The 18,089-nt window shown below is 35.4% G+C and overlaps 2 protein-coding genes across 4 annotated transcripts in view; both read right to left on the bottom strand.

Moving 5' to 3' along the window:
• Positions 1–124: 124 nt before the first annotated feature.
• On the bottom strand, positions 125–12,829 carry LOC132196794 (glutamine synthetase). The gene is made up of 8 exons (XM_059619680.1): positions 12,687–12,829; positions 4,398–4,570; positions 2,933–3,094; positions 2,621–2,880; positions 1,739–1,953; positions 1,543–1,682; positions 1,287–1,439; positions 125–1,214 (listed from the first exon to the last, which is right to left on the bottom strand). The coding sequence occupies exons 2-7, from the start codon at positions 4,567–4,569 to the stop codon at positions 1,291–1,293; spliced, it is 1,098 nt and encodes a 365-aa protein (XP_059475663.1). The 5' UTR covers position 4,570; positions 12,687–12,829; the 3' UTR covers positions 125–1,214; positions 1,287–1,290.
• Positions 12,820–18,089, bottom strand: part of LOC132196792 (spindle assembly abnormal protein 6 homolog) — a 15,980-nt gene continuing 10,710 nt past the window's right edge. For all 3 annotated transcript variants that reach the window (XM_059619676.1, XM_059619678.1, XM_059619679.1), the window contains one exon: positions 12,820–12,959. The gene's annotated coding sequence lies outside the window, so the exon portion shown is untranslated. The remainder of the gene's footprint in view (positions 12,960–18,089) is intronic.

The raw sequence follows: 18,089 nt of genomic DNA, 5'->3' as shown, positions 1-18,089 counted from the left end.
ATTTGTGTATTAAAAAACTTATTTTAAAAAAACATTAAAAGAGGACTGGCCAATAAAAGTTTCAAAATTAATTTAGGACATATTATTCAATTTCATAAAAGGGATAAAATTAAAACAAAGAAGATTGTCATCACCATTTTTTTTAATTCCATATAATAAGCAAATTAATAAAAAATATCGTCCCTTTACATGTTATAAAACTGTTTGAATAGCGCTTTTGTGTCTCTCGGTGTTTCTCATTGTGAACATATATCATTTTCGCTTTTCAAATTATAATTTATAATTATTCTCATATCATAAAACATTCATTTATTTTTTCATCTGTATATTTTTAATCAATACCTTCACACTTGTCATCAATTGGCAAGAACGTCAATAAAAAAGTGGTCGAGCAACTAACAATTACATGATGTACAAGACTATTTAAACGTTTAAATCAATACAACACAGAACAGTGTATATGTAATCATATTTTATTTAATAATCTTTCTCCTGTCAATTAAAGTAGGCGAGAAAGACAATACCTTGAATATTTCCAGCATTTTTAGCAACAGCTGATGTGCAGGCAAGAGTGGGTTAATTAGTGAGTGGAATGCAAAGCCCTTTCTCATATGATCTATACAATTTGAGTGCAATAATAGTGCTCACCAAAAATCTCTACACTTTTGCGCTGCGCTGGAAACATTTAAGGCCTTTACGTATAACAAACATCACTTCTGCTGCCTCCATTCAACATGTATAGTAAGACATTTTCGCGCCTGCTGAACCGCTGCACGGCATAAAAATATTTAATTCTCATTTTTTGTGTGCTCAGATGGTCTATAGTTTGTATATTCATTTGCTCTCGTCTCTAGATTTTTGAGGAAATTTTTCAAAATTTGTGCAAAGTTACCCTCGTGCAAAATACGCATGCTTCTATACTCTTGCGTGCTCTTAATCAGTTTTCATGGAAAAGACGAAAGCCATCTAGGGCAAAATAAGGCGAGGCAATTTGATATTTTACACAGTTTGTATAGTTTGTTTTCAAGAGGAAGGGGTATAGAGATAAAAGTTTCACGCTCGATTCTGGACGATCGAGAAGCTGATGGGTGAAATACAGTATAATATGTTTAGAAAAATGCACTTGTTAACAGTGAAACGTCGAGCTCTAAAATTAAATGATGCGCTTTATATTTTGTCTCTTCTGGCTGTCCAGAGGGGGGAAAGCCACAACCCTGAAAAAAATAAATATAAATTTAATTAACAGATCAAAAATTTAAATATATCTATTAAAAAAAATTACAGACCTGTTTATTCGTCGAGGCACATAGTGCGCACCAGCACTTCAGAAACACTGTACGGGTCACAGTTGGATGATGGACGCCTGTCCTCCAAGTAACCCTTCTTTTCCTCAGCAACCTGGCGAGGAATACGAACGCTGCAGCCACGATTGGCAACTCCTGTAATTGAAAATAACTAAATAGTATAAAAAGTTCATTTCCTCTCTCCCTAGCTGTTTTCGAATAAAAATTATAAAAAAAGAAATCATAAAATTTTACTGACCAGCAGAGAAATCGTGAATGGAAGATGTCTCGTGGTGACCAGTAAGACGTCTCTCGTTGTCCTTGCCCTCATGGGGATCGTAGGCCTTAATGTGGCGAATGTGCTGCTTGGAAAGCTTAGTGATGGCTTTTTCAATCTCACTGAAATTCATTTCCAAAATTATTCCTTTGCCAAATTTGCCAAAACGAGTTTATACATGATGCCATTTTCTTCTCTCATTGCAGTGGTTGAGAAGTTGGTGTGAGCACCGGCGCCGTTCCAGTTTCCTGGCACTGGCTTAGGGTCCAAAGTGACCACAACTCCAAAATCTTCAGCAACGCGGTGCAAAAGGTACCTGGCGACCCACATGTCATCGGCCATCTTCACACCTTCGGCGGGTCCCACCTGGAACTCCCACTGCGCTGGCATAACCTGAAATGAAATAACTTTGTTATTGAGTGGAATCATCGAGATATTTATTTAAATTAAAAGCGCTATAAGAAAAATTGGGCCAATCGTGCCATTTTTTTATAATACACAGAGTGAGATTCATATTCATTAAATAAACGCAAATAACCAGCATAATTATATAGCTTGCAATGTGCTAAAATTTAGTGTTAATTTCTATTATGAAGGGTTTTAAAGTTTAATTTAAATTTTCAATTAAAAATTCAGAATGATAAATAATATGTAGTCAGTCATTGTACCAAGAATAAAAGGTTTCTTTGCCTGAAACAAAAACTTTGATTCAAATTGATGGGTAATTGTATTTATATATATTATTAATATTAAGAACTATTTCTTGCATTAGATTTTTTTTTTCAAATATATTGGTTAATTCAAGAAAAAATAATTATAATGTTCAAAAAGTTTTTTGTAAAATAATAAAAAAATTAAAATTTAAAAAAATCTTTAAATAATAATTATATGTTTTGAAAATGAATATAAATTAAGTATTATATTTTATTATAAGAACATCCCAATTTTTAACTTCTTTATTATACACAAAAGTTTCTTGCTAGTTTTGAAATGAATATAAATTAATTATTATTGAGAAGAGTAAAAATAATTCAAAGACAAACGGATGAAATAATATTACCTCAGCGTTGGTGCCGCAGATCATGACACCTGCATACAGGCAGGCCTTGTAGTGAGCCTCAACAATGTCACGGCCAAACACCTTATTGGCGCCCACGCCGCAGTAGTAGGGACCCTGGGGACCGGGGAATCCATTCTTGGGCCAGCCAAAGGGATGCAGGTCCTGGTCGAGAAGGGTGTACTCCTGTTCGAGGCCAAACCACGGGTGCTGGTCCTTGGCGCGGTCCATCACTTCGGCGCAAGACTTGCGGTGGTTTGATTCTGCAAAAATCCGCAATTAAGATGAGATATTTTTAATAAAAATTTCTTCTACCAGTGGGCTTTCCGTTGTGGCGGTAGGTTTCACAAAGGACAAGGATGTTGTTGCCGAGGAGGAAGGGATCCCTGTAAATGGCACAGGGGTGGAGGTAGATGTCTGAGTTGGAACCGTCGGCTTGGTACGTTGAGCTGCCGTCATAGTTCCAGATGGGCAAATCTGAAAAACAAATAAAATGCAAAATTAGCATAACAAAGAAATAAAGTTATAAATTATCTTTGTATTCAAATCGTTCAATTACAGCTCCATATTTTTCTATATCTTTTGTGCAGCTTCATCAGTATATCTTATTTCAGGAACTTCTTAACTACAATTTACTACATTGTTCTTTGTTATTATCAATGTGCTTTATTCTATGACAACTATGACACACCACAGTGCAAAATATTTGATTATATACCATGTGAAATATGTCATAAATGGTACTTTGAAACATATAAAATTCAAATATTATTGCTCTTGACTCTTCCTGTGGTTCGTTTTTACTATTTGGCTGTCAAAATAATTTGTTCATCAGCTTGAAATTGCCTTTGTTGTTTATTCGTGTACAACAAGAGAATTCTTTTGAAGATCATGAGGCATGGAGCAAGATTGTGGCGGGACGCAAATAATACAATGTTCTAATTTTGCAAGTGCGGCGTGTCACTTTCGCGCTTCGGACGCGTAATGAGAGAAACTTGGCAGGAGAGCGCCAAGTTCATCGTAGGCCACACGTAGTGCAACGCTGCCACGCGAATGTAAGCGTCCAAAATAGACCACTGAGGACAGGTAGAGTGGGCGAGAAGATGTGGAAATTATCCGACACCGTTCTCGAATTAATATCTGACAAAATGTCTTTCTTTGAAATTTAATGCTGGCTTTTGGGTGCGGCAATTTTACACCAAACAGTTTGAAAGAGAGTGGCTTACATAGACTACCCTCACTTGTACAATACATATTTGTCATATTTTTATTTTAAATTTGCAGTAAATAATTTTCACTAATATGACTAGTTACAATTGTTGTTATACAATTAAATTTTTTGTATGTGAATAATAATAAAAAGTAAAAATAATCATCTTGATTGGTTTGTCTCAATTAATGTTGAAAAGTTATAGAAAATCATTAAAATAATTAATAAATATTTAAAAATTAAAAATAAGGTTTTTTTAAGACATAAAATGTTTTTTTTTTAATTTTAGAAGATTTTACGTTAAAATTTAAAATGTAAAAGATCGTTTATTTATGTTATGATGTTCATGGTGTTACGATTTCCAAGAACACTTGGTTGACAATGAAAAGAATGAGCTGAAAACTGTCGTCTTTTTCAACCCGTTTTCTTTTATTCTTTTCTGTTATTTTACCTCTCATTGTCAGTCTTTTGTTCTCTTCCCATTATACAACTTTTATATAGAGCGAAAGTTCTAAAATATTATTTTTTTCTATAGATGAACGATTATGTATTGAAAGTTCAAAAACTTACCCTTTGGGCTCTTTGGAATGGAGTCGAGGGTTCTGGTCTTGGCGCGCACATTCTCGCCGGTGCCGTCGATCCAAATGTAGGTAGCCATCACCTTGTCGGCAGGCTGTTCAAGAGCCAGGTAGCGGTCCAACACCCTTTTGTTGGTGTAGGCGATTTGGTTGGGGGCCGCCATGCTGGAAGCGCCAAAAAATTTGTTAGAACTCTCAAAATTCATCATTTTTTTCTTCAGTTAGGGAGTTTAAAATTATGAGTGCGCCGAGCAGAAGAGTGCGACCAGCTGCGAGTTAATTTGCTTTGTCACTGGCGCACAAAGAGTGCCAAGGCGAATGTACAAAGAGCAGCGAACCAGATTGGGCTTTGTGTTTGCTGTGGCGGAACTGGCTGTTTTTCAAAATGTGACAAATATTATTCACGGATCAAATAAATTTAAGTGGCTTCAAGTCCAAACAAGCTTGTTTTTATCAACAAATTAAATTTAGACTTCAATTGCTCAAATATTTTAATTAGAATTAATTGTAGAATTGTAAAAGGCGGAACTCTTTTGCACTCTCGCAAATCTTGCTCTCTACGGCCGCTTTGATGACGCACGAACTCGGAGCTTATTTTCTTGACAAGCAAGAACAACTTTGTTTTAATGCATATGAGAGCGGCGGCTAGTCTTTTTATTTTCTACAGCCGCCACTGATGGGCTTGCTAATGTAAAATGTCAAGATGGGGAATGAGATCAATTTCCATTAAAATTTAATCGTCTTAAGCACGCTCAGGTTCATATCCTACTGGAATCAATTATTTTAATTGCAAGATAAAACGCTTAGCAAATATTTTTCAATACTATTTTGAGTCATCTTAGTTCTATTAGAGTTTTATAAATAATCTTTTTTAAGCATATTATAATAATTATACTACGCATTATATTGTTTGTGATTCTGCAATTAAATAAGAAAATAAGTCAAATCATGACAATTTCAGGAAGCAGGAGCCGTTTTTTTAAATATCTAAAATTTATTATTTTGAATCTTGAGGCCAAAAAATTGAGAGCCGCTGCTTTCCTTGGCCCTTCGGATATTTTTGGCTGCAGAAATTTCGTGATCGTGATCGCAGTCTCTCGATTCTGTCAGAGCGCTAATTTGATCTGACAGCTTGTATAAACAGGTCAGACAAGTTAAAGAAAAATTTTAAAACAAAAGTGTTAAAAGTTCAAGGGCCGCATTTTTTAATTTAAGTACCTTCCAACTTAATTTGAGGCTTGAATATATAAAATATATAGAATAAAAACCAATTCCAAATTTTAAATTTATTTACTGCAATTTTAGAATAAAATGTAATGCTACAATTTGAATTATCAGTTTACCGCTGTGGAAAATTTAAGAGAGACAGTTCATTGAACTCTCGTAAAGCGAGGAAATGCAATTTTCTTTGCCATTGACTAAAATAGCAGCGCGCTGTTGACAAAGAACTTTGTTTAGAGGAGCGAATATTCTCGGAATCTAGGTTCTAGTCTAGAATAGAAGAGTCAATTAAAAACTCTTGAATTAGTATAATCTCATTAAGCATGGTGCACATAAGGACATTGGTCTCTAATCATCCACCAGTATAATGTTGTGCCTGCCCTGGTATGCCTTGTTCATGACTAGTTTATTATGGGTGGCTGCCACTTCGCTACTCCAGATTGAGTTCATCGCTTTATTGCACTTTGTCGTAGGAAAATTGCATGAATGTGTTAATGTTAATAGACCGTTATGTTGTTATCGTTATCAGCAGTAGTCTGTTTGCGAGAAATGAATGCATGGGAAATGAGGAAAGTAAATTTTTCCCGAGTTTCATTTAGTTGAAGATTAACAACTAATTTCAGTGAAGAATGAGATATTAATATGGAATTAATTTGTCGTGGTTGAAAAACTTTAAAATTTGATTAATTAATATCAATTAAATCGTTTAAAAAATTTCACTGTGTTATCAGTCCACATTAATCTGCCAAATTTCCTGGAAAGCGAGCAATAATAAATAAAAATTTAACTAATTAAATTCTATCCTTTTGAGTTTTTCGTTTTGTGCCATTCAAATTATTAAACGTTTTGCTTAACAAAAAAAGATAAATTGAAGAAGATAAAACATAAGTTTATAACTCATAAGTTCACCAGTGTCCAATTATTACTTTTGAATTTAAACTGTTTACTATTTCTATTTTATATCATGCTACCGTAAATTTTTTTATTCCCATTTTAATTTAAGGGCTATGTCTTCGTAAGAATTTATATATAAAACACTCATTTACACAAAGAATAACAAGAAGTCTGATTTATTCACTGCCTGAGTAGACCCAGGAACTATTTCCATATAAAGCTCACACTAATGCAAATTTGACGACGGACACCTGAAAGTCCAGCCCACGTCACGCCAGTTGTGGGCGAGAGAGGGTGCCACGAGGGGACGAATATTATTATCAACGATTAAACCAGGCCGACTAGATTATGATTATTTGATGCGTCGCCTCCGTGATAATGGAATTCATTAAGGTGGACGCCTAGATATTGTCCTAGGAGTGACGACGGTAAAGAACGGAAGGTTCTTGGGCAGACAGACGCTTTGATTCAATTATTGCCAGACACCTTCGGGCTGAGACGTGCCGTTTGGAATGAAAATTGCTTTTGCCTTGAATGACGGCTGAAAGAATTGGGTAATAACGAATTCTAGAGGAAAGCAGCCACAAAAAGGAAAGCTCAAAAATAAAATTGTTATTCATCCAGATTGGAAATTGATGCATTCATGTTGGTGCTATTACAGAGAGGATAATTGCAGGGTCGGTGAAAACAGGTTGGAATAAAGTGAAGGTCCAAGTTGAGAGAAATTTGATTGGGTTTTATGAATATTTTATTAACTAATGTGAAAAGGATAAAAAAATGAAATTTAATCAGCAAAAGTATATTTTTGAGTGAATTAATATTTTAATCTTACTAATGGCTCCTGATTGTGCAGTTTGAATTATACATTGTGAACGTTGAATGAAAGGAATATTAAGCGTTTCCATTAGCGAAAGAAGAAGCATCTGAGCGTTGAAATTGTCGCGAACAAAAGACGCTCTTTTTATAACATGGTGAGTGGCAGAGTGTAGCACTCGAGGTTTGAGGCTGGTCAATAAAACGGTAGGGACGTAAAATTCCACCCCGACTTGTGCAAGGGTTTCAAAACGCGTTCACGTGAGTGTGGGCGCTGGCTTCACGTGATTCGGCCGAGAAAGAAAAAAAAGGAGAAAAAAGAACATCACGATAAAAAGCGGAAAGTATTTTTCCAACAACTCTCTAGGGTGCTTTGATTGGAGGACTCGAAAGAAAATTGCTTGACAGCTTTAAAAATATTTGTCAATAATTAAGATTGTTCGTATTAAACTGAAAAGAGAATTATTTTTCATACGCCATTTTAAAAAAGGTTTGATTTCTTGAAATAATTTTTCAAAGTTATTGTATTAAAAAAAAAAACAATCTATGAAATATTAAAAAATAAAATAATTTATCATGGAAAAGACTTCCAACATCACCAATATTTAAATGTAAACCAGATCAAACTAGGGCGGTGCCATTCTCTTCCAAATAAATCCTGCTCTCTCGTTGTGAGTAAGGGTTGCTGGCGCTAAAATTTTCATGCCATGTTGGAGTGCCGTGCAAATGGGCACCAAGTTAATATTTGCACTGCTGAGCCTCCGACTACATAATATTATAGCGAGTGCGCGAACGGTGCCTCCTACACGACCCAGCCAAATAAACACGCGCCCGACGCAAACACAATGCTCTGGCATTAAGCGAGTGCGACGGTAAAAATATAAACCATGAAATTTGCATAACTTGCAGTATTTGCACAAACACCGTTTTAATTTGCCAGAGAGGCTTCCATTCATAAATCGCGTGACAGCGACACGCGTAAATAGTGAGAGCGAAAGTTTGACGTAAGAAAACGTTTGCATTTATTTGGCTTGGCGTTTAGAGGCTTGCTAATTGTGCTATTAATTATCTATTTATATTGCCTTTGGTTAAATGTAGACTGTTAAAATATAAAGCTATGAAAAAAAAAAACGCCCAATTAAATAAACAGTTGCTTTTCTGCAAAATATTTTAATGGATATATCGCAATAAAATAATAATAATAAAAATATTATAATTAATTGGCAATTGACGTTTCTACCTTCTTTTTTTTTAAATAATTTACTTTTTGAAATTTGTCGAGGCAAATTTCAATTCAGCAATGTTATTCTTAAATTAGTGATATAAAAAAAAATATTTTTGTGTGTTAATTAATCCTCTCTGATCAGCGTCTGCGAGCAATTTTGCAATCGCGTGCTGCTGGTCCACTTATTTATCAATACTCCTCGCCATTGAGCCGTGATTAAAGCAAGCACACTGATAATCAGTGCGCCAGATAAAGAGAGCAGCAGCCAGTTTCAAATGATGACGGCAGCTTGACGACCCACTTCCTTGAAATAAACACTCGCGGTTGAACGTGCGTGGAAAAACGCCGGAGGAATGCATATGAGGCGAGATAAAAAATGAATGGATAAAAAGCAACTTGAAGTGTGCAATGCGAAATGTGTGTTTAATGTGCTCGTTGAGGTGTAAAAAATTGCGGCGGAATGGTCACTAATATACATAAAAATAAAACTCTGCCTTGATGTGAAGAGCAGAAAATGACCCCCGGCAGCAAGGATAGCCACTTTTGAGTGAGCAAGAAAGAAGTGAACGCGTCGCCGTTTTTGAGTTGGAAAACCTGAATTTATGCTGCTGGACGCTCACACAGACAGAGCACACGTGATTGATGATTATAACAATATAAGTGAGCTCTCGTTTGAACAAAATTTTTATAATGGTTGCAAATTTTACAATGTTTGTTCAGCTTGTTCAACTCAACTATTTAAAGGGCGTATAAATGAAATTTGTTTATTTGGAGCGTTTAAAAATTAAAAGATGAGTAAGACTTAAATGATAATATTAAAATTGCAAATTTACTGATTATTTTCACTCTAGTATTTAAATAATTAAACTTACTAGTTGAAAAACTAAAATCAGAATATCAAGATTTGTATCAAATATATTTTTTATCTTAAAAAATTCACTGATATTAAAATTTTATACGTTCCTAACGTTCCATTCTGCTAGAAACCTTAGACAGTAGTTTCAACAAGGAAAAGTGTTGTTATGCGAATGCGAAGACCCTCTCAAGTCTCAAATTCGACACTCATGCCGCCGACAATAAACAACTTGACGCGCGCGACATTTCGCAAATAAAAGCAAGATAAAGCATAAAAACGAGCGGGGTCTTTGCACGTGCTAGAGTTTTTCTTTTCTCTGGATTAAGACGTGGAGGCTGTGCCCATGCTATCCTCTGGCTACGACGGTTCTCGGAATGCATGCAGAGGTCATCACGCCACTTCTCTCTGCTTTCTTCACGTGCCCATTTCTGCCCGGCTTTGTCTCACTTTTGTACCGGATGAATTAAGCCCAGCATGTCCGCGAAATCGCGTGTCTGCTGCCGACTACACTAATTGCAGCCGCCTCGAAAACAGGTGTAATTGGGGTAATTAAAAGGAGGTGTGTTCGGATCGGTCATCTCACCGAAAACCCGCTGGCAGAGCAAACTTTTGCTCAACTCTCGTGGGGAAACACTTTTAAGATTTCTTTTTGCCAACAGGATTTTTTTCCTTCAGCCTTTGCAAAAAAAAAAAAATATAATTTATTAACACCTCTCCAGTTGATATTTCTGTTTATAGCTTTGAATTTAAAAAAAAAAAATTATTGGAATGGTAATTCTTTTGATTAAATAAAAGTAACCCATAACAAACATAATTTTATAATTATGGTAAAATTGTCGTGAAAGGTGTAGAGAATAATCATGCTTGATATTTTTTACTTTATTTTTTTCTTGGTTTACAAATCAAGAATTTCATAAATTCTGTTTTGATTTCAGTTGAGGAAACAAGTTTTCCGTTTTCATATTTATCTCGCTGAAAAGGAAATGATGTTGAAAGATTCAACCATCTGTTTCCAATTTAATCAGTGAGTAAACAGAGACCAATTTTCTTTTTATCCATTTAAACAGCTTTTGTCCCTTAAGAATTTTTTCTCTTAAAAGAGGGAACGTGCTGATTGTGATTGGAAAAATGGAGGTCTCTAGCACGTTCAAATGAAATCGCACATCACTAAAAATAGACCGAAGAAAATAAATGGACCCGACGAGAGCCACCGCCATCCCTCTGCAGCGCTTTTTGACTCCCTTTCGTCTGCAGTCGCACCGCCATGAAAATGGATGAGAAGCACTTTCGATTTTGCTTAATGTCGACGCCGTTCGATCCTTGGGCGCTTTTTATCTTATTGAGCCTGATGGCCTTCACATTGAATTTGCCGAGTGCGCGTCTTATGCGGCGTACATTCGGCTCTATTGATCATGCTAATATAATTGGTGAGAGAGAGATTTAGATCTATTTTGCTGCATTATTGAAGCAAGCGTCTGCTTCAGTGGGTCTCAAAAAATCTTTAAGCCGCTTGCAAATAATTTAGCGGTTTTTTTTATTATTATTTTGCCGCAAATGATAGCAAGGACATCAGTCAAGAAGCTTCAGATTATTGTAATTACAATAAAAATGAAAGTATGATTTCAACAGCTTTTATTTACTTAAATTTGATTTATTTGTGTTTCAAATTTTATCAGTGCTGTTCATTAATTCAATTGGGACTATCAATACAATCAATAATTACAGTTTTAGGCCGCCTGTACTTAACGACTCAAAAAATATGCTAACTTTAAAACACAACTTGTCATTGTCCTGTATGAACTGTTAGCAATAGTTTTAATAAAAGAAAATATAATATATTTTAATACATAATATTTGATTTGTTGAAAATTAGGAATTTAATAAAAGGCTAAAAATTATAATAAAATCATTTAACAAATGCAAAAATATATTTTACTTCAATAAGTAAAATGGTATTTAATTGGTTTCAATTAATCATTTTAATCACCAAAAGAAGTCCAACGAAAGTATCTGCAGTTTGTTGCAATATTATGATGATTGAGGATAAATTGTGGCGGAACATCAGCAAGACCTCAATGCAATTTCGCCAATAGACTTTGGATTCCCCCATGGCAGAACTGCGCAAAAATAACCCGTCGCACCCCTCTTGAATGTGAAACGAGCCGCTATTTTCTAATTATTATGGTTCCCTTCTAATTCGCAAACAACCTCAGCGTCAAAATCCTCGAATCGCGGACAGAGCAGGAAAAGACAACTTGTTTTCAAAGGCGGCTGCGATTTTGGCGAGCGACAGCAACAACAGGTACGCTGCGAACGCCGAGCGTTTCTTGCCGAGAGCTGCGTTGGTTTATTCTCACCCTCGCGCGCGCAGCGGTATTGACCGAAATAGCCAGGCGAACAGCTGATGTTGTTTTGCTCGATGTAGGTCGTGCGTGTGGAAGAAATAGAGAGCGTTTTTCCTCCAAGGGTTGATGTCGGATTATGATTTGCCGAAATCGGTTCTGAATAGGTTAATTGAAAAAATTTGAGCGTGAAAATTTCGGTGCTTAATTTCATCGATTTATTGCCGATTAATTTTAGCTAATAGAAAGTTGCTTGTCCGTGGGAGTTTTGTTTGAATTATTAATGGCTTCAATGTGTCTGGTGTACGAATGTGTAATAATAATTGTTGTATTTCGAGAATGCTCGTCCTCGCGCCTGCTATGTAGGAATGTGCGCAGAAAATGCAACTTCACGGTGCTTGGCATTGGTAGGACTTTTTACAAAACGCTTCAAGACGATGTTAGAAAAAAGGGTTTCAAGGAGATAAGTTCAATTTAATTATATAATTAATTAGCTACAGGTACTCATAATTAATCATACAAATTTAATCTGTTTTTAAGCCAAAAAAATCTAAAAAAATTATTTTAAAATTAATAAAATTTACAAAGGTCAAAATTTGACCACGAAGATTAATTAAAAAAAAAAATTTGAGGGCAGTAAATTTCACCATTAAATTTTTTAGAAATAATTTTTGAGGATATTTTGTAAAAATTAAATTTTCAAATTTATTTATAATCAATTTCTCTGGCTGCTAGAATTGATTGGCACTGTAGCTGGGGTTGAAACCTTTTCGAAACAATTTGTTTTTCTGTCAATATTTCCCAGAAAAACAAGACGCAGAACAGCCAGCCCGAAAAAAGAGCTGTGAAATGGACTCGTTCGCACTCGAACTCGCGGCGTTTGAGCGCCTTGATGCTCGGAAATGAAGTTTTGAATCGAAAGGTACTCACTCGAATTGCGTTTGGCCGAATAAAGTGTCTTCAGTTCATACAGAAAGGTGCTGGAAAAGCCGAGAGTGCGACCTGCAGCTTGGGGCTGTGCTCGCGATCGGTGTGCAGCTGGTGCTAAACTGGTGGTCGGCGCGGCTGCGCTCACTGGATAAATATCAAGGGCCCCCACTTGCCTCGGAGGCGGCTGCGCGCAGCCCCCACGATGGATGCACCACTCTTTTCTCACTCGTTCGCCACTATTATCGTGTCACCTCTTGGACGACGTAATTGCCCCTTCAAAATTTCCAAAACAATTAAGTTTCCCACAAGATTATAAAAAAAAAATTCGCAGGCGCAGCTTTGAAAATCGTATGATGATCAAAGAGTAATTTTTGTTCTCCTTTCGCGTGACAGGGAAAACCGTACTTGGAGGAAGTGGTTAGGTGCCTATTTAATGAGTTTAATGTCGGTTCTGGGTCGAAGGTTCTGATGATGCAATTGTAATTAGAGTTTCCAGGAAAATCAGATTTATTTTGCGTTTCATTTTAGAAGAAAAATAGGTTATTTAAATTTTTTAATCAGTGTCATGGATGTTCATCGAAATAAAATGTTGCAAATATATAAAATAACTTCTTGATTTATTTTATTTCATTTTATTTACTTTTTGCAAATTAACTCATTTTCTAAAATTATAAATATTTTTTTACACAATAATTAAGGGGTTATTTTAAATTAAATCATTTATGATTCATTGTGTATTCAAATGCAACTTCCTGTTTAATTTAATTATGAGGGATTAATTGAGGACTATAGTAATTAACAATTTATATAAGTCGGTCAGCGCAATTGAAACAGCTCTTAATTCTAAAACTGGCAAGATCAGTTAGGCCGTCAATCTGGTCGGTAATGAGGGTCAAGTGCGAACATAAAATGCAATATGAATCTGCATAATCTGTGCAGATTTCTCTGAGCAGGCGTGAGTTGAGATGAACTTGAGAATAATATGGCAGATTGATTAATTGGAATTTTGTTTACATCTCAACTTCAGAGTAGGAGTGAAATTTGTGCTTGAGCAAGGAAAAATAAATATTGCAAAAATTACAACATATTTTTGTGCAGTATAATTATGGAGTGCTAGAAAAATTCTAAATTTTATGGAAAACCTTAACCTTAGTATTTTTTTTTTCAATTAAAAAAAATCACGATACTCTTTAAGAATTTCAATCTCCTATAAAATATAGCATTCTATGAAAGTTTCTTTGAATTCTACACAATAAGGCCTCTCATTGGGATTAAACGTCAGTTGTAAAGTTTGGTGTTTGTGTGGTCTGGAGGCGCATCCTCCTGCCAGATGGATCGAGCCCCTCAATGAGCTCGAAAGGCAGAATGAACGTCACTTCCAGCTCATCACCACTTGCATAATCAGCGCGAATGGCAGCGGGTCAGAAGGTTTCTTTCTCCACAGCGACCCAGGCAGATGCTATTGGCCGCAGAGATTTCCAAACAAGAAAAAATGATCATAGATGAACTTTAATTACAGAACTAGGGGCCGACGAACCTAAACTGCGCGTTTCTTTTTTAAAGCGTTGCGAAAAGTGTGGGAAAAAATCCATCAATCAAGCAGACCCAAAATTATGCTATTGTTGTTATCACTCACGAGGCCGCATCGTAGTTCAGAACGTGGGCCCCAAGAAACTGTCTATTTAATTTTGTTTTTCCTTTTCGAGAGATGCGCACATTGAGATTAATGATGCTGTTTTCTCTTCCGATGCAGCAACATAAGAATTGGCAAAGCCTAAATTTCAACCTTGGGTGTTCTAGAATTTATCTTATATTCCGTCATCTCTAAATCCAATCAAAAATTAATGAGCTTGTTCACATTTTTCGTTTTTAGACCTCAGGAGTGAAAGTGAAAACAAAAACTATACCCTTAATTTTTTTTTTTTTTTTTTCACTGGTGTTCAGATAAAGACAAATTATTAAATAGAAAATAATTCCATAACATCGTTCCCCTGTCTTGTTTATTTAAAGTTTCATAATTTTTGAATGCGTGAATGATGAATTTCGGCACTAATTTCGTGATGACACAATAAAGAGATGCGACTTAGCAACTAATTTAATTTTTGTGCGACACTCTTTTCGACACTTTTTTTATGCATGATTTAATAATTATTTTTGAAAACCTCATAAATCAAGCCAATTTTTTATGAAAATAATTTGATTCACTTTTAGTATATTTTTATTAAGACAGCATTAAAAAAAATTGTTTCAAATGAGTGACTAATTAATATGCAAGCGCAAACAGATTGAAAATGAAAAGTCAATCAGGTTTGCACGGATGAGTGATGAGTTCCTCACACGCGGCGTCAATCAGTGAGATCAGTTGGCATGAAATAAACACTACCGCAAGGAGCGACCTACTCATTGCAAAAACCATACACCACAGCATTAAATTCCATTATTATATATCGCCACATGCAGATGCTTGCGAAGCGAATCGTAGATTGCAGTTCGCTTTTGACTCATTGTTATCTTTATGAGAGGGATCCATTCAAAAACATCGTGATCTTGTTTTTTCGAAAAATACACTCTAATCAGTTCGGTTGAGTAAACAAGTCCATCGAAAAAATGTAACTTGTTCTGCAGCTGCAGCCTATAGCGAGCGAAAATAAAAAAGGGCTTCCTTTTCACGCCCAAAAGGACGCAAGAAAGATATCAAGGAACAACAAAACACGCCGGCCGTCCGTCAATCCATATGTGAACGACGCGCGGGGAAAAGCATTATAAGATGCATTTAAAAGCTAATGAGCAAGACGCGTTTAAAACGCCTTGGTGGCGGGCTCACCGCTGCTCTGATAAGATAATTTGAAGAATCGGCGCAAAATTAGTATTGGCAAAGGAAAAACTAAAATATTTTGAAGAGCTTCTTTGTTTAACCTTAAAAGTACTTTGATATTTTAAGTTTGATGTATTTTAACTATGTTTAATGAATTTTCTGGAAAATTTATTACATTCAATTATAGTAATATGATAAATACATTGTAACAAAGTTTAAAACTGCTGCTGCTCAAACATCTAGATAACTTATTTTGCAAAAATTAGATCTCCAATAAATAATGCGCATTAAATTAAGCTTTATAAACATTTTTTTTAAATATATATTATTAATTAAAAGATAAAACTTATTAAACTCATATTACTTTAAAATTTTAAAATGTTATAAAAACTAAAAAAAAAAATCTTCCAATTTATATAATTGCTATAAATATTTTTTTTCTCATCAACAAATTTATAGAACTTAAAATCAAATATTTCTAAATTTTAAATAATTACTAAAAGTGAGTGGGTGTGCGCATTCTTCATTTTCTTTCGTCACACAGATAGAACAATTTAAAGTGGAGCAATTAGCTTTAATGTAAATTATCTGCGGCACTAATGCTGCACGACCAATTTATCTTCTGTGAACAAGTGCTTTGCCGACTAATTTCGGCCAATAGCAGCACCGAGAGGGATGTAGAAACAAGAATAAAATCTGCAAGTCAAACGAACGAGGAAGTAAATTGTGTGATGTGCAAAAAGTGCGATTAATTCATTACGATAAAGCAACACAAAAGAGCTTGGGCAAGGTGCGCACGGTGTGGTAATGGGCGCGCGCGATAGAGGTGCCGATCGGCCTTTACACGTGCAAGGCCACCCCGTTGGTATGGTTTTGCTGCAAATACACGTGTGTGCGTTCGTCTGTCGTCAACTTGCACTCAAATGCAGCAGCATCCTATATATTATATAATGACCTCTCCTTTTTATAAAGTAAATTAAATTTTGTTTTAATGTGTTCATAAAATAAAATAAAAAGTTAATCAAAAATAGCAAATTTGCATCACAAACCTTATGATAGATATATTTAAAATTCAAAAATAATTTCACTCCCTTAATTTTCTTCACCCAACTTGCACATAGACAGAGAGAGTGTTCCAAGTACTCATTTTAGACATTTCAGTTTTTAAGCACCGGCACAGACTTAATAAAAGACAGTAAAGGTCAACTCAAACAACTTCAGATCTCATCTGGAGCCAGGACAAACACTTCCACAAAATATAACCGAGGGAAAACACCGTATTAATTTTAAAACGTGAAACTAAAACTGCATTTTTTAAAGTGAGTCAAGGACGTGCACGGAAATAAAAATGCAGGGAAAGTAAAATTTCTGCGATGAATCCCGTGAGGCGTGCGTGAAGTTTCCTAACGCCAAACGCAAGCAGAGCAATTTGTCTCGGAAGGATTTGGCTCTGGACCAGAAAAAAGCATCGGCCACGAGCGGTAGCATACTCTGTTTATCTTACATAAGTACTAGTTTGTTGGTTTTTCTTTCGCATCTGCTGAGCTTCCACGTGATTTTTGATCTGCATTCCGTGATTCACCATCACCACGCGTATATAGGGTGACTGAAACTTGCGCCACTCGGAAGAAAAGTATAAAAAGGTCTCAGTTTAACGTAAGAATTGCAATAAGTCAGTTGACAGAGAGAGTGGTGGACTTTTAATATAAATTCCAAACGGCACTTCTGTAAATAATTAAATTGTTCAAATATTATGTATTTAAAAAAAAGAAAACGTATTTGAAAAAGCAGGAAAAAAATTTGAGCGTTTTAATTATTTTACTGATGAGACACCAAAAATGAAGCATTAAAAATGAAGTGCAGAAAATCTTTCTTTGCACCCAATGAATCAGTTACATGCAACCTTGGTGAGCAGCAGAAACTGTAAAATCTAAAATCTGCAAGCACTCTGTGCAGCCTAGAGATATCATAAAAATAAATTCCTGCTGGATTGCCGCCAATGTCAAAATTGATAATTGATTATCCCGCAGAATGAAATGTGTGTTAGAAGAATATTTCAAAGAAGCTCTGGCTGTCGTATCTTCTGCCATGGAGGCGTTTGTGACATTGCAGGGTCACTGTTTTGACATTCAACGCCCCTGGCAAGATTCCCACTTTGTTTTGCGGTCGAATCTGAAGCGACTAGGACAAAAACTTCTGTATTTGCTCAGCAGCGCATCACGCCACGACACAAAAAAAGAATTTCATAAAAAATACATTTGTATTAGATTTTGGATTAAAATAAAATATTTTAAATTTCAACCGTAAAAAATGGCTTAAAGGGATTTGCTCTAATTGATTTTGACAGCGGGAATTGTAGAATGATTTTTTTTTAAATTTAATTTGTACACACCGTTAATGACTCGCTTGTGTAAAATATTTAAATCATTTGCTTAGCCAAAGTGTGACAGTGACAAAGTGGATTGAAATTGATTTTTTGTGAGACAGGCAGTGCTCGCAATCGATCTCCTATCCTGTCTGTTAATTTGAGCTGAATTATAACAACTTGTTTTGCTTAACGGATAGTCACATTCATTTTAAGTTTCTCT

This window comes from Neocloeon triangulifer, unplaced genomic scaffold (genome assembly GCF_031216515.1).
Source record: "Neocloeon triangulifer isolate White Clay Creek 2 clone unplaced genomic scaffold, ASM3121651v1 ptg000012l, whole genome shotgun sequence".
NCBI classification, from domain to species: domain Eukaryota; kingdom Metazoa; phylum Arthropoda; class Insecta; order Ephemeroptera; family Baetidae; genus Neocloeon; species Neocloeon triangulifer.
Note: the sequence above shows the minus strand (reverse complement) of the source record. Positions and strands in the feature narration are given on the sequence as shown.